The following is a 17861-nucleotide window of genomic DNA, read 5'->3' on the forward strand; positions in this document are numbered from 1 at the left end:
TCCCAGACTTCGAATATCGCAGCACAGAGCTCATCAATAATTTTCGGCTTAAGTTCATAAACTTTTCTTTTCATAATCGCCCATAGATTCTCAATTGAATTGAGATCTGGGCTCATTGAAGGCCAGTCTTCTAGAATGTTAACCTACATCCTTAGGTAATCTATAGTTTCTCTGCAAGTATGAGCGGTTGCTCCATCTTGCATTAAAATCCAACCTTTGATTCCATAGACTTCATTCATCTGCGGTATCTCAAACCGCTACCATCTATCAGTTCGTCTACATAAGAAACATGATCAATGGTACCTCTTTCGATTATGATGAAGTTTGTTTTGACTTGGGAAGATATCCCACCAAACACCAAAACCTCATCTGGGAATTTTTTTTCAGTAACTATAACTTCAGGACATTTCTCGCCTCTTTTTCGATGAAGAGGTCGATGATCCTCGTTGAGCCAAAAGTAGCTTTCATCTGTGAACAGCACTTTTGTCCAGTCTTGTGGTCATGACCAGTCATCCGTTGGATGTCCATATCTGAATACCCTAGGTATATCCATTTTGCTATTTCCTGCCTTCTTTTTATTGTTGTTTTTGTCGCCAGCATGTTCCTTGTCTGCGGAAGTTATTTGCTAGCTTTACGTGGGAAACTTATTGAAGAATACTTTAATAATCTTAGTGATTTAGGTTATGTACACAAAACAGTAAATCACTCAGAAAATTTTGTAGATCCAATTACTAAGTCAATTAGTCGAAAAATAGAAGGTACATGAAATCTAATAGAAGGATTTATTATAAAAGATGGATTTAGAGAAAATAATTTTTAAAAATTATCTAGAATCATATATTCATGAATGGTGCTAATGAAGAAATATAGGAAATACATCTGAAAAATGCTGGGAAGCAATAATTGGTGAAATTTCTTAATAAACTAATCATAATTTAAAATATATTTATCAGAAAAATGATTTCGAAGTGTATCAGACCCCCCCAATAAAATATTTTGCCATCATTCATTTTTTGAAATGACTTAATATTGCCATTTTTTTTCCTTTCAAATTTCCTATCGTTCAAAAACCGCAAAATGGAGGGCGGTTTGCATCAGGGCCGTATTCTCTAATGCACTTCTATGTATTGTTCATTCTATGCCATAAAATATGCTCAGCATATAGTGACGGTCATTATTCATGGGTGTGCGCTAAATATTTCTAAATAAACAAAAAAAATTATTTTATTTATATTTTAACATATTCATTACTTTCATTAAAATCTGCTGCTTATAGTTTATTGTTTTGCTTTTCAGCATTTTGATATATCAACGTATAAAATATATAATAATATTATATTAAAAAGAGTATTAAACCACAATGCATGTATATATGATTTCTGTTCCAATATAAATATGTTCATCTTCAGATATTGATAGGAAAGATTGACTGTAATTGTGAACAAACTCCTATTCAAAAAGTGGTATCGCCCCCCCGAATCAAAAAGTTATAAATATAAACATTACAAAAAGTTACCGAAATAACTTATTATAAATCTTTTATTAATAAATGTAAACCTTTAAATAAAAGTAATACTACATGTAATATATTATATGTTCTAAATCTTGAAGATTTAATTAATAAAATTCCAAAACATGATTTTATTACTTTAATGTATCAAAGATTTAAATATAAAACTTAACGAATAAGATTAAGTGAATATTTCATTTTAGGTAAAGAAGAAAATATTAATTGGGAAAAAATTTATGTGAAAGATATAATATAAAATATAATGCAAACGAATTTGATTTTGATAAATTTGAATTAATGATATTACCAAAGAATTTCTTGTTTTTAGCTAAAGAACCATATGGTTATTATGATGAGATTTTATCTGTGGGAAAACATTATAAACATTCAAATGAGGATTTACACCTATTTAAATGTGGAACACTCGAAAATTAGTTTGATATATAAAAGAAGAAATAATGCAAAAGTTTATATTTGTAATGTGCCAACGGTGTACTTGGATTTACTTGGAAATGAAAATATACATTTCGAAAATGGTTTAGAAATATTTTTGTCGGAAGAAAAGCCAACACAATTTGTTGAAACAGGTCAAAAATTTACTTCGTTAGCTAAAAATGATACTTCTTTTGTTAACTTTTATGCAAGACATCATTCCTCTGACAACCAAACTCAATACGAAATCAATTTTCCTCCCAAAAGCAAAGAAGGTTATCCACATGTTAAAATCCAACAACATTTTTCTCCCGAAGAAATCATCATTATTCTTAAGTTACTAAAGAAAACTACAGAAAAACATCTTGGCCATGAAGTTGGAATTCCAACCTATTTCAATGATTTTCAACGTAAATCAATAATCAATTCCGGTACCTTATCGATAAGGTTTAAACATCATTAGACTTCTTTACAAACCAGTTTCCAGTGCGATTGCTTATGACCTTAATAAATATAAATACGATAGGAGCAAAATATTGATTTTTGACTTTGGTACTACATTAAGCGTATTGCTCCTCGAAAACGATTTTCGGTACCTTGATCTTCTCTCTTTTAGCGATATACAAATTGGCGGTGATGATATCAATAATTGTATTTTCGAATACATTTCGAAGAAATACCAAAAAAAGACCGGAAAGAACTTAACAATGACAGCAAAATTAAGTAGTGACATTTTCAAATGAAACAATAATGAAAATTGATGAAGAAAATATTGTCGAAACAATTACACGCGAACAATTTGAAGAACTCACCAAAGACATCTTCCAAAAGTTACTTGATCCAATTAAAGATATTTTGAATGATGCAAAAATAGAAAAGAACGAAATCGACAAAGTTGTTTTGGCAGGCGGCTCATCGCTTATTCCGCAATCACAAGAAATTGTGCAGGAATATTTTAATGGAAAAGAAATATTAAAAAACATTAATCCGAAAGAAGTTACATCAATTGGTGCTGCGAGTTTTGGGGACATTTTAGTTAAGATAGAAAACGAACTCTAATAATTTGGAATATGTTTTAATAATTTAATCCAGCACTTCATATAGCAGATAAAAATGATAATATAGAAATAGTAAAATTACTTTTAGATAAAGGAATTGATGTTAATGCAAAATATATTCATTTTAATAATTTAAAATATGTTTTAATAATTTGGAATATGTTTTAATAATTTAGAATATGTTTTAATAATTTTGGATATGTTTTAATAATTTTGGATATGTTTTAATAATTTAGAATATGTTTTAATAATTTGACACAGCACTTCATATAGCAGTTAAAAATAATAATATAGAAATAGTAAAATTACTTTTAGATAAAGGAATTGATGTTAATGCAAAATATATTCATTTTAATAATTTAAAATATGTTTTAATAATTTGGAATATGTTTTAATAATTTGAAATATGTTTTAATAATTTTGGATATGTTTTAATAATTTGAAATATGTTTTAATAATTTGAAATATGTTTTAATAATTTGGAATATGTTTTAATAATTTAGAATATGTTTTAATAATTTGGAATATGTTTTAATAATTTGAAATATGTTTTAATAATTTTATATATGTTTTAATAATTTTGGATATGTTTTAATAATTTGGAATATGTTTTAATAATTTAGAATATGTTTTAATAATTTGACACAGCACTTCATATAGTTAAAAATAATAATATAGAAATAGTAAAATTACTTTTAGATAAAGGAATTGATGTTAATGCAAAAAATATTCATTTGAATAATTTTATATATGTTTTAATAATTTGAGACAACACTTCAAATTGCATATCAAAAAGGTTACACAGAAATAGTAAATTTACTTCATGAAAAAAAATAAAAATAAAAAATAAAGTACAAACAAAAATTTTAATTCAGATTCCTCTTCTACATCAAATCTTCATTTTCAATAAGAAATGGAAATAAAGCATATATTGCTAATAACATTAAAATCAACTTGAAGATCAAATGTTCGCAAGAAACACTAGAAAGAAAAGTAAAACAAAAGTTGATATAAATATACAAACAACCATATTTCCAGAGCATAGCGGTCTTCGGAATTTGAAAAAAAATAAATATCTCATTAAGTGTCTACTCTAGTAGTAAAATTTTGCACGTTAATTTTTCTGAGGTTTACTTGAAAAAATCGGAGATTTTTTGGAAAAAATTCAAAATTTCTCATTACATAATTTATTTCCAAGAACAAAAAGTAATTTCCGGAAAACTATAGATATATCCCTTTTCGAATATTATTATATATTGAGAATAACTGTTGTGTAGGTAAAATAATGGTGGATCATTTATAATATATAATTTTTTACCTAAAATTGCAGAATGTGTTTTAAAATAAATACTGAATAGTTTTTTCTCATTTCAAAAGAATTTAAGAGGGCATTACATATTCTAACTTTAACAAAAGTTTTATTAATTTTTATTTTACATTCAGTCATTAAAATTTGTTTGATTAATGTCCTAACTGTAATGCCAATTATTGGCATTTGATATTTTAATACAAAAATTTCTTGGCATAAAAATTCCTTGATTTGAGGTGAGACATTTTCATTCAAACACTTTGTCCGATCAAAAATCAATCAAAATCTATCGGGAAAGACGATATATTCAATTCCTCTCAAATATTGATCGTTCATCATTTTTTATAATCCAATAATATCTTTTAATATATATATTGATTCACTGGTATAAACTAACATATAAATTTTCTCTATTACTTGAACAATTGATAATAAACTTCTAAAAATGACATAATATATTGGATTACACTCAGTTATGGAATTAATATCAAATTGCTGTAAATAAAAATTCAATTAACTATTATCAATACATAGTTTAGCCGATGTTAATCATATATATAATGATTATTTAAAAGAATTAATTTCATACTAGAAAATCGATTAAAAAAAACAAAGATCTTTCTGAAAATTTTGAACTTCATAAGAAATATGTTAAGAATTGGCACAATTTAAATAAAATTGCAACAATAATTCGTAATGATGAAGTAGAAAAACTTCAAGAAATGTCATCACAAACAAATTTTAATTTTAATCAAATAATTGAACCATCACTTTATGAAAGATATTCATTTATCAATCAAAGAAATGTTGTATTAATTGATTATGCAGCATTTTTCGGATCAGTTAAATGTTTTAAATATTTACTAATGAATGGAGCAAAATTAGAAAGCACTGGTAAATATGCAGTTGCTAATGGAAATATAGATATCATTCATTTATGTGAACAACATCATTCATCATACAAAGATGATTATGAAACAGCAATTATGTTTAATAGAAATGATATCTTTAAATATATTTATGAAAATTTTTACAAAATTAAAAAATTAGGGAAAAAAATGCGTTTCATATTTGAATAGCATCCAGCAAAAAGAATATGAACCTATTGTTGTAGCATCTTTCCCTATGATAACTGATTCTATGAAGTGACTCAAATAAAAAGCTTCCAAAAATATCGTGTTAACAGAATCGCCTAATTCAATGCGATCCATCTTCCAAATGATTGAATTGGAATATCAATTACAGAAATTCTATTATGTTTAGCTATGCAAATGCAATCATTAGTTATCATACTTAAATTTGTTATTGTGAGTGCTCTTGTTGCGTCATCAAACATAAATATAGCGAGAACAAAACAAAAAGAATTTAATCTGTTTACATTTTTTGGAACGCAGCACCAAAAATCAGTCAAATGCTCCATAAAAACGAGAAGAAGCAGAAGAAGCAGCAGCAGAAGATCCGTTTCGAAGTTTTTCTGACGCATTTCATAAGATAAAATTCATTAAAATATTTTTTATTTTTATTTTATTAAATAAAACATTTTAATCCAATTCAAGGATCATTTTCATGATAAAACATGAAATTCTAAATAAAATATTCCATTACAGAACATATAAAAAATTATTTTTTTGTTTTAAATTCCTCGCCAAAGGTGCAGTCTTACCGAATTTGTCCTGCACATTTACGTCTGCTCCTGCGTCTATTAATAACTTTGCAACTCTTGGGTTAGTGCAAGTGAAGAGCGCCGTCTTTCCGTCTTTATCCTTTGCGTTAATATCAACACCCGCATTAATTAGAGCTGTTACAATACGTGTATCATTACAATTGAACAAAGCTGTTTGATAATTATTATCTTTTAAATTCACGTCAATTCCATTATGTATTAATAGTAATGCATTATTCGGATTCGTTTGTCCAAACAGTGCTGTTTTCCCATTTTTATTTCGTGAATTAATATCGATACCAGACTGAAGTAATAATTGCATTATATCATAATCATTACAGAATAATGCTGTGCGACCATTTTTGTTTTTGGCATTAATGTTAATACCGGCTTCAATTAATAGTTGAGCAATCTCTTTGCTCTTACAACTAAATAATGCTGTGCGGCCTAAGTTATCAACAGAATTAACATTGACGCCATTGTTTAAGAGTTGGATTAACTCATTAATGTTATTACAATTAAATATCGTTTTGGGTTGTTGTGGTTGTTCAACTTGATATGGTTAGAACATTTTGTTCTGATTAATATAAGTTTGATAATTATGTACTGGAGGGACTATGTACGATTGTTTTTGATAAATGTTTTGGAGTTGATTAAGTGAATATGTTGTTTGTTGTTGTGGTGAATAAATAATTTGTTGTTATGATGAAATTTGGATAATTTTTGGATACATTTGTTGTTGTTGTTGTGGACTCATTTGTTGTTGCACATTAATATTTGGATACATTTGTTGTTGTTGTGGACTCATTTGTTGTTGCACATTAATATTTGGATAAATTTGTTGTTGTTGTTGTGGATAAATTTGCTGTTGAACATTAATATTTGGATAAATTTGTTGATTCATTACTTTAGGCGACTGTGGTTGCGTATTTATATTTATTGGAATTCGTTGTTGATAATATATATTCTGTGGTACTTCTTGATATATCTGTTGATTTGGATATAAAATATTTGACTGTGGCATTGTTTCAAACATTTGTTGTTGATATTTAATTTCTGTTTGTTTAAGATCATTAATTTGTTGCGCTACATATAGATTCCGAGGATAAATTTGCTGCTGAGGATTGTAATTCATCTCCGTTTGCTCAATATGATGTGTGCCTTGGTGCGGCATTGTTTTGAAGATTTGATGGAGCGGCATTCTTTCGTACGTCTGCTGCTGGTACTCTGTTTGGTTAACGTCGTTTTGATTTGTTTCTTGAAACATTTGTTGTTGTGGCTGATAATTCGTTTGTTCAATGTCACTTCGATTTATTTGTTGTTGTGGTATTTTTTGGAAGATCTGTTGTTGATAATTTGTTTGTTCGACTTCGTTTTTCAATGGATAACGATCGAAACCGGCCGTCAGGATGGTGGATGGGGTGCCCTAATGTGGCATTTTTATTTTTCCTCAAATTTCCTATCGTTCAAAAACCGCAAAATGGAGGGCGTTTTGCATCAGAACCATTTTTAATTTCTTAATTTACTTGATCAACCAACAACCTGATAAAAATTTAAACATGACCATGGAGTCATTAATGGAAATTGAATTAAAATTGATCGTGTCAAATGTGTTCCCACTATATAGAGTTTCTGAAATTTAATGTGTAAACAATTCAATATTAATGACAAGCACGTTAAATCTTTTTGCTGCTTTCCCTAGATCAATCTCAAATTAAATCAAAGTAGATATGTTTCAATGATTATATAATCAAATAAAAACAAGATTTTTTTTCTTTTTATAATAATAATTTTGTTGAAAGTTTTGAATTAAACAAATTTAAAAATACATGGCTACATCATTAAGGCGAATATTGACCATATCCTTTGGCGCTATTTGAGGTGCTTAAGCAAACAATGCTGAAATTCATATTGCTGTGAACGAAACTATAACTTTTCTGTCTGAAAACGTTTACCACAAATTTAAAAAAAAAAAGGTTCACAATAAACAATGAGTGAACCAACTGCTGTGGTAATATTAATTGACAATTCACTATATTCAATCAATTCAGATTTTATACCTACTCGATTGGAAGCTCAAAAATTGACCGTTGAGAGATATTCACAATACTTATTAGATCGCAACCCAGAGTCTCAAATAGCAATAGGAACATTTGCTGGGAGAGAAGTTGGGATACGACTATCATTTACAAATAATATTCAAAGAATTCTCGATTGTATGAGATTTATCACAAGTGACGGCAAAACTTCTTTGCTAAAAGGAATCAGGACATCTGTACTTGCCCTCAAACATTGCAATGATGAGATAAAAAATCGACGAGTTTTAACATTTATTCATTCACCCTATGAAATTTCGAGCGAATTTGTTGACAAAACGATTCATACCAAAGCAAAACTTAGTTCCAAAATCCACTTTGATTTTGTAGTATTTGGTCAAACAATTTCAAGCAATGATCTATTAAAGAAATTAGCGACCAAAACCGGATCAGAGTTCTTGGAACTAAAAGAGTGCAAAACGATTCTATCTGATTCAGTCCTTGCATCCAAGATAGGACCAGGTCCAGACGTTTTAAAAATACCTGTGAATGCCATATTTGCAAATGATCCGGCACTTGCAGAGATAATTAAATTATCTATACAGGACAAAGTCGAAACAAATGAAGATGCCAACAATCCTCCTGCTATTGAAGAATTGGCTCCCAAAGAAAAGAAAACTCCTAAAAGAAGAGCTGTTAGCCAACGGCGAAAGAATACAAAAAGAAAAGAGCAAAAGAAATAACAAAATTCGTGCAAATGCTTATAATTGCTATTTATAATAATTTTTCCATGAAATTTACAAGAAGATTGAATGAAGAAAAGCTCAAAGCTTTGAGCATTTTGTTTGTTTTAATAAATAAATAAATATATAGGAATTAAAAATAAATAATAAAACAATTTATTATATATTCTATAAGTAAAAAATATCTTTTAGTATCAATTGAGTTCTGAAAAAATATTCTAAAAACGAACGTGACCGTTAATAATAGGACATGACTAATGAATTAGACAATTTCCTCTCTCTCCAAGTCAATCAAGCAGGAACAAGAGCTGCAATGTACCAGAATAATGAGGGAGAGGATAAGATTTTAATATATGCAATAATTGATAATATTACATATCCAAAGTTTCATATTCACTTAAATTCTCCATGTTCAAATAATTTTTCGTTTTTACCATCAGATTACGGAGATATCCTTATGGTATTGACAAATGAAAATATTTTACTTTTCCAAATTCCAGAAGATTCTTCAAATAGTAACGAATGTTCATTCATACCTATTACTACAAAACATCCAACTATGGAAGCCACGTGTCTTAAAATATCATCTTATCCACCAAACCTTTATTTTGGATATATTCAATCAAATAATATTTATATATATCTCCTTGAATCATTAAATAGCACCCCTCAAGCACTTCCAATCCGAAGATACATCCTAAATACTCCCTCTTTTCTTTGGTTTGATTTTAGATCAAGCACATCAATTTATTGTGCAACTCAGGAACACATACAAAAATATGATTTGAACCAAAGTGCAATTTTAGTAGACCAAAGTGATATCATAAAATTCACAGAAATCGATGGAAATATTTTATTCATTGATGCAAGCATAAGTCCAATCGATCCAAATATAGTTGTTATACTGTTCAAGTGTTCAAATGAAAGTGGCGATAGCACTAGGTGTGGAATTGCGCATTTTAGTCAATTAAATACATTTGAATGGATTTCAGAAGATTCAATTGACGATCCGAATCCAAAGACAGTGCGTTGGAGTAGCTTTGGTTCCAACATTATTATAAATGGAAGCAAGACCCATTTATTCCAAAAGAATTGCTCTCAATGGGTACTAAAAGTAAAGGATATTTAAATTAATAAAAATAATTTTACAGTGAAACAAATTGTTAAAATTTTTTTTGATTAAATAATTGGCAGTATGCCCTTTCCTGAGTGAAGTAGACGAATTCATGCCAATAATAATTTATGCAGTTGTTTTGCAACTACTCCGATTATTTCAAATCTCATAAAGCGAACAATCATTTCGATTTTTTCTATTGTCATCTGTACCTTTTTTATTTGTATCTCCGGAGTATTAGGGTACTTAAACTTTGAGACAAGTTGTGATGGAAATGAATTGAAATCATTATCCGATATTGACGTTGTTATTATCATTGTCTGTGTCGCGTTCTTTATCATAGTATCCTCTGTGGCGAATGTTTATCAATAACATTTATTCAAGTTAATAGCAATTAAACAATAAAATTTTTAATTAAATAATTGTATTAATGATATGTTCTAAAAAAAAAGTGACTTTAGCACTATTTCAAATAGACAATATAAGCTCTAGATTACTATAATTATAATTGGATTTAATAAAAGATATTCATTGATATTTTTAAATTCTTTCGACATGGCTTATACATAATTATAAAACTTTTTATAGGGGATTTTAACCATTAAGAGTTGATGTTGTACAACAAGTTTTCGTACCTATCCCCGAAACCGTGACCGATAGAGTTTTCAATTTGCCTATCGTGTGGCATCTTTTTTGGGTACTGACAATTGTATTTTCTCACAAATATCTCGAACACATTCAAAGATCTTTTGAAATATAACGATCAAAATGTATTCAAATTAAAATATCGTAATTCAGAAAATGCCACAGAAATAAACACAGTGCAAACGGTTAAGCCAGACCATATTTGTAATGAGTTTAATAACTCTATTACTTATTTGCTTTGTTTTCTCTGAAGAGGAAGGACAATTACCTCTTAAGCCAGAAGGCAAAGTTTTTCACTTTCAGTCTTTCAATGATCCAGATTGGGAGAAAAATTGGATAATCACTCAATTACCAAATTACACAGGCCAATGGAAAGTAGAAGAAACAAAAGAACCACAATCATTCCCAGGAGAAAAAATGATATTTATGAAAACAGCAATGTCTTATTATGGTCTTTCCACAAAGTTTGATACACCACTTGATCTTACTGACCAAACACTTGTTGTTCAATATGAACTTCGTCTTCAAGAAACACTTGAATGTGGTGGTGCATATATCAAACTTTTTGGTAATGATAATTTTGAACCAACAACTCTTTCAAATGAAACTCGCTATGTTATTATGTTCGGCCCAGACAAATGTGGTTCAACAAACAAAGTTCACTTTATCTTCCGTCATAAGAATCCAAAGACTGGAGTAGTCGAAGAGAAACACATGACCAATGCACCATCAATCAAGACAGATAAGAACAATCATCTTTACACGTTGATTGTTCGTCCAGACAATTCATTTGAAATTCTTATTGATGCCGAATCAGTTAAACAAGGTAGTCTTCTTACTGACTTTTCTCCTTCTGTTAACCCACCAAGGGAAATTGATGATCCGACCGACGTCAAACCTTCAGATTGGGTTGATGAAGAAATGATTCCAGATCCAGAAGCCAAGAAGCCTGAAGATTGGGATGAGACCGAACCAGAGTACATCAAAGATCCCAACAAGCTTACACCACCAGAAGGTTGGCTTGTTGATGAACCCAAATTTATACCAGATCCAGAAGCTCAAAAGCCCGAAGATTGGGACGACGACATCCATGGCGAATGGGAAGCGCCCACCATATCCAATCCAAAATGTGAGTCAGCGCCTGGATGCGGCGAATATGAAGCACCACTCATCAAGAACCCCAAGTACAAAGGCAAGTGGCACGCACCTCAAATCAAGAACCCAGCCTACAAAGGCGTCTGGAAACCACGCCAGATCCCCAATCCCGATTATTCTGAAGATTTGCATCCTCATAATTTCCCGACTCTCGTTGGCGCCGGATTTGAGCTTTGGATGGTCAACAAAGAACTTGGCTTTAACAACATTCTTATTTCCACCGGTGAAGCTGTTGTTCATAAATGGAACAAAGATCATTTCATACCAAAGCATACGGCGCAAGAAGCAAAGACAAAGAAGAAGCAAAGCGGTGCTAACGCAGAAGGTATTGTTGGCGCAGTTTCAAAGTTTGTTACGCCAATCAAAGACGCATGGCTGAACATGTACGATGAGAACCAAATTGCAACAGTTGCAATTACATCGCTCGCATTGTTTATCCCGGTCGTTTTGTTGCTTGTTGTGTGCTTCCGTAAGCCAGCGCCAAAGCCAGCGCAAGTTGAAACAGAAGAGAACAAGAAGAAGAAAGTCGAAGAAGTCGAAAAGAAAGAAGAAGAAGAAGAAAAGAAGAAAGTAGAAGAAGTGGAAAAGAAAGAAGAAGAATCGGAAAGTTCGGATTCGGAGTCAAGCAGTGAGGAGGAAAAGAAGAAGAAGGAGCAGGAGCAAAAGCCTGTTAAGCGTAACACAAAAGGTAAGCGTAAGATTGAAGGGTTTTAATATAATTAAAAACATAATTTAAGTGAAACTATATTAACGTTGTGAAAGTAATAATATAATTATTTCTAAATGACCTTTTAAAGATGCTTCGATAAGTAATGATTTAAATATTAAAAATAATTATTACCAAGAAGAAATAATAAAAAATAAGTTATCAGAATTTTTAATTTCTTCAATTTTATTTTAATAAACATAATGAAAAATATCATTGCGATGAAACTTAATTGCTGTTTTATGTGCACTTCAAATGATGAATGATTTTGTTCACATAAATGAATAATTTCTTCCTTTCCCCCTGTAACAGAAAATTTACCTGTATTCTTTAATGCAATTGCATTATTCATAAATAAATATTTAAAACATTTAACATCAGAAAAAAATGCTGCACAATCAATTAATGAAACATTGTCTTAATAAATGAACATCTTTCATAAAGTGATGGTTTAATTTTTTGATTAAAATCAAAATCATTTTGTGATGATATTTCTTGAAGTTTTTCTATTTCATCATTTCGAATTATTTTTGCAATTTCATTTGGTTTATGTACTTCTTTTACATGCTTTATATGAAGATCAAAATTATACTTTGAAAATTCTTCATAAGCTTCATTTTGATATCAATTAGAGCCTTAATGATTTTTTTAATGAATCTTGGATTGTTCGGAAAATGGTATGCAATAATAAGTATTTCTTTGTTCAACTGATTTCGGCGAAACAAATTTAGTTCAATCATTTTTTCAAGGATAAAATTTGATTCATGAGAGTATATACCAACAAGAAAATCCCTAAATGTATTAATCAATTCGTGATTACTTTTATTATGTTCTTTTTCTTTGTTTTCAAGTTGTTTCATAAAATCAAGATATAAATTAAAACCTATCCTCTGTGTCAATTCTTCTATTTAATATTATCATTTTTTTTGACAAAATTTATCAATTTTTATTATTTACGTAAAGAGGATAATATTAAAATCCAAATTACTTTTGGAAATATCTTTTTAAATTATAAAATGATTTGTTTAATTGAATGATATAAAAATTTATTATTAAAAAATTATAAAAGTCACATTACTGACTTAATAAACATTTATTTAAATATGAAAAAAATCGAATTTTTGATATCAGATATATGATAATAACTAATTATAATTAAAAACAACAGTGAGGACTATTGTACTTCAGCGATTCTTGTATAAAAATGGAACTCCGCATATAAGGATGATCTCTTTAAAAGCCTACATATTTATTTACATGTGGAAATATTTTAGAACAAATATGCAGCTTTAAAGTTTTAAATAAAAGTTTATGAATTTTCCCCTCAAATTATTAAGCCCAAAACATATTTTGACTTTTCTTGAGTTTACATTTTACAAATACCATAGAATCCTCATGTTGCTGGCTTTCCTTGCTTTTGGATGCTGCTGGGGACCTGTACTACATCAAATTATATCTGATCAATTTTCCATTGAAAATTTTCCAGGCATTACAGGTGAACAGAAAAAAACTTTTATTTTAGGATCTATTTTTGCAGATGGGATCAACAAACTTATGACACATCATATAAATGGAATACAAAATGAGATAGAAAGGGTTGCTTCTAACAACACAGACAGTCAGATTTATTGGTTTTTGAGCGGAATTTTTTCACATATTCCTCCTGATACATTTGCCCATGCTGGAAAATCAAAATCATTTATTGTAAAACGAGGTATGAAGCACCGTGTTTCTGAGCTCGTTGTTGACTCACTTATGATGCATTTATATCATCCAAACTTTATTGAACTTCCCAATACCTTGTCCAATCAACTAAGCAGTCTTGGAATAATTGTTAACAAACCATTTGGCATTTTGCGACGTTTTCTTTTTTATTTATCCAAACTTCCATTTTATAGACTTTTGCCACAAATTCAGCAAAATTCATGTCCAAAGCCCAACTTTGAAGTTTCACTATGTAACTTCCAAAGGCATTACGATGCAATGCTAGAATCGCTTCGTATGTCCATTGGAATGATGACTGATCACAATTTTACCGATTTACAAGTGAAACAATTGGCAACAGCGCTTCTTTTTGATATAGAATGCTGCCCTATAGAACCTAATGAAGAAGAAATCGATGCACCTCTGTTAAGTAATATTCATAACCCATTTGTTGTACAAAGCAATTAGTTGTGTTTCAGTATATAAAATATTTTTGTAATATAATTTTTGTTTAACAGAAAGCTTGTGACAAAAGAAAGAATTTCAATCATTCAATTTTCCTGTTATATTTTGCATATAATGGAATTTCCAAAGGATGGTTAAAGCTATACATTATTATTATTCGAGTTTCCACAAATTTCATTAATTTTTTTTTGAAGGGGAAATTTCCTGTGTGATGACATGTGATGTAAAAATATAATTTGGGTATTGAATTTTCAATGGTGTAACCATGAATCAAGAAACAAAAAAATCAAACTCCTTTGTTTATAATAAGCTAGTTTTGAGCTTGGAGGGAGATGTGTTCACGCACATTTCTACTTGAACTTCTTGTTGATTTGCTCGCCGAGCCAATCTAAACCTTCATAGAGACCATCACCAGTTGTAGCACAGCATCCTTGAACTTGCCATGGACGGTTGGTGATTGTGTTGAGTCTAAGACGATTTCCTAATTCCTGTGGCTTGATGGCATTTGGAAGATCTTGTTTGTTTGCATAAACTAAGAGAATTGAGTCACGTAATTCATCTTCTTCAAGTAACTTGTGAAGTTCATCACGTGCTTCGTCAACACGACCAATATCGTTTGAATCGACAACGAAGATAAGACCTTGAGTGTTGTGGAAATAGTGGCGCCATAAGGCACGGATACGATCTTGACCACCAACATCCCAAACGTTCATGTTGAATCCCTTGTATTCGATTGTTTCGACGTTGAAACCAATTGTTGGAATAGTTGTGACATGTTCACCAAGTTTAAGCTTATAAAGAACTGTTGTCTTACCAGCAGCATCGAGACCAAGCATGAGACAACGTGTTTCACGGTTTCCGAACCATTTCTTGAAGAGATCGCTGAAAAAAAGACCCATAATATTAAAATGAATTGATAGTATTCAAAAACTTATTCAATCGTCTACAAACTGTCAAACGATGGCCAGTTGAATGCAAGTGGCCAAACGACCAGCCACAGAATAAAACCGCCAAAAATAATGTCTAACGGTCGTCAAGTTCATCGTACCTCGGAAATTAGCCTTTGTCATTGTATATATACATATCAATTTTTGTGGAGACATTTCGAGTTTAAGACATATCCTTTGTAAATAATCGTTAACTTTTATATTGGTTGATGATGAATTTATTTTTTTCTTGTTTTCATTCTTTAAATATTTAAAAATTAAATTTCGATAATAAAGTTATTTTCTCTTACACCACGTTCATGTCATTTGTTCCTTTCCCTGCCGTTATAATAGTGCATTGCATTTTTTATCTAAAATGTTAGGATGGAAATTTATTTTACGAATTATTATCATTCTTGAATTTAACTATATTCTTTTGCATGTATTATGTATGAAATGTTTATCTTAAAAAAATTGAAATTTTAAATGATTTCTGTCATAAGTAGAAGAAGATAATAACTCTTTTTGGTAATATTCATTTACATTTTTTGAGACAATTAAACTTTTATTTATTAATGATATAAAAAAATTTAAATTTTTGCGATTAAACTGTTTATATTGGTGACTAAATCAATTTCATGTGGTTTGAATTATAAAATATCATATAAAATTATTCATTGTATTACATTTTATTCATTTAATCGACTTCTTCAACGCGTGGCCCTGTTAAATGCCTGTTAAATCAAATGTGCCAAGTAAGTTGTTGTCGCATGTTCGAGAACGTTCTCCTTCATAAACTTTAATTGTAACTGCAGGCTGATTATCTGAGAACGTTGTGAAGACATTTGACTTCTTCGCTGGAATTGTCGTGTTACGTGGAATCAGCACTGTCATCATTCCGCCCGCTGTCTCGATACCTAATGAAAGTGGTGCAACATCTAACAATAAAATATCTTTCACTGTATCTGATGTGTCGCCTTTGATAATTGCTGCTTGTACTGCTGCGCCATATGCAACTGCTTCATCCGGATCAACACCACGGCATGGCTGCTTGCCATTGAAGAAGTCTTGTAACAATTGTTGGACACGTGGAATACGTGATGAACCTCCAACTAACACTATGTCGGTGACGTCTGACTTCGACATGTTCGCGTCCCTTAATACTTGTGCAACTGGTGTCATCGTCGATCTGAATAATTCATCATTTAAGTTCTCGAACATTGCACGTGAAATGTTATCCATGAAGTCGTGGCCTTCATATAATGAATCACAAACAATGGATGCGGATGTGGCTGTGGATAATGTTCGCTTAGCTCGTTCGCATGCTGTTCGTAATGTACGTAATGCACGTGGCGATTGCCTTAAATCACATTTGAACTTCTTCTGGAATCGATCTGCAAAGTAATTAACCATACGATTATCAAAGTCTTCGCCGCCAAGATGTGTATCACCTGCTGTGGCACGAACTTCGAACATGCCGCCATCGATATCAAGTAATGAAACATCAAATGTACCACCGCCAAGATCAAATATTAAAACATGACGCTCTTTATCGGATTTTTCGTTAAGACCAAATGCAATTGCGGCGGCTGTTGGCTCATTAATAATACGTAATACATTTAATCCGGCTATGACACCGGCATCTTTTGTGGCTTGACGTTGGCCATCATTGAAATATGCTGGAACTGTAATAACTGCATCTTTGACTTTGTCTGTAAGTTGACTTTCTGCAATTTCTTTCATTTTACCCAAAACCATAGCTGAAATTTCTTCAGGATAAAATTGTTTCGTTTCGCCTTTCCATTGAACTTGAATTCTTGGACGATCTGCTTCACCACGAACAACTTTAAATGGCCAATGTTGCATATCTTTTTGAACAACTGGATCACTAAATTTACGTCCTATCATACGCTTGGCATCAAATACTGTGTTTGTTGGATTCATAGCTGCTTGGTTCTTTGCGGCATCACCAACAAGTCTTTCATCTTCTGTAAATGCAACATAAGATGGTGTTGTACGATTACCCATATCATTTGCTATAATATCAACACGATTGTGTCTAAAAACACCAACGCAACTGTATGTTGTACCTAGATCAATACCTATAGCTGACATAATAAAAAAATGATCTTATGAAGGCATTTTTTAGTTGAGCATTTATTGATTCAATTTAAATATTCGACCATTTAAAGTATTGAAATTTCTATAAGAACGTTTAATAAAAACGGTTAAAAATCAACATTAAATTAATTTTGATCGTTGTTATCCCAGTAAATGATTTGTAACTTATAAAAAGATAATTAGCTTTGAATGCTATCTTACCCAGCTCCAGGGCACGATAATTTGTGTCTTTCTCATAAGATTAAAAAATCAAAATTATTTATTATTAATAATA

General features: G+C 30.4%; 5 protein-coding genes across 5 annotated transcripts; 3 read left to right on the forward strand and 2 right to left on the reverse strand.

The window, feature by feature from the left end:
* Positions 1-2692: 2692 nt before the first annotated feature.
* On the forward strand, positions 2693-3001 carry GO595_010689 (78 kDa glucose-regulated protein; the record flags this gene model as incomplete). Its single annotated transcript, XM_067913396.1, has 1 exon — positions 2693-3001. The coding sequence occupies one exon, from the start codon at positions 2693-2695 to the stop codon at positions 2999-3001; it is 309 nt and encodes a 102-aa protein (XP_067769427.1).
* Positions 3002-7962: 4961 nt separating this feature from the next.
* Positions 7963-8751, forward strand: GO595_010690 (26S proteasome non-ATPase regulatory subunit 4; the record flags this gene model as incomplete). Its single annotated transcript, XM_067913397.1, has 1 exon — positions 7963-8751. The coding sequence occupies one exon, from the start codon at positions 7963-7965 to the stop codon at positions 8749-8751; it is 789 nt and encodes a 262-aa protein (XP_067769428.1).
* Positions 8752-10717: 1966 nt separating this feature from the next.
* Positions 10718-12379, forward strand: GO595_010691 (calnexin; the record flags this gene model as incomplete). The annotated part of the gene is made up of 1 exon (XM_067913398.1): positions 10718-12379. The coding sequence occupies one exon, from the start codon at positions 10718-10720 to the stop codon at positions 12377-12379; it is 1662 nt and encodes a 553-aa protein (XP_067769429.1).
* Positions 12380-14890: 2511 nt separating this feature from the next.
* On the reverse strand, positions 14891-15439 carry GO595_010692 (ADP-ribosylation factor; the record flags this gene model as incomplete). The annotated part of the gene is made up of 1 exon (XM_067913399.1): positions 14891-15439. One exon carries the CDS (start codon positions 15437-15439, stop codon positions 14891-14893), a length of 549 nt encoding a protein of 182 aa, XP_067769430.1.
* A 753-nt stretch (positions 15440-16192) lies between these two features.
* Positions 16193-17581, reverse strand: GO595_010693 (cytoplasmic heat shock protein 70; the record flags this gene model as incomplete). Its single annotated transcript, XM_067913400.1, has 1 exon — positions 16193-17581. One exon carries the CDS (start codon positions 17579-17581, stop codon positions 16193-16195), a length of 1389 nt encoding a protein of 462 aa, XP_067769431.1.
* Between the last annotated feature and the right edge of the window lie 280 nt (positions 17582-17861).

Source organism: Histomonas meleagridis (genome assembly GCF_020186115.1).
Source record: "Histomonas meleagridis strain 2922-C6/04-10x chromosome Unknown scaffold_61, whole genome shotgun sequence".
NCBI classification, from domain to species: Eukaryota; Parabasalia; order Tritrichomonadida; family Dientamoebidae; genus Histomonas; species Histomonas meleagridis.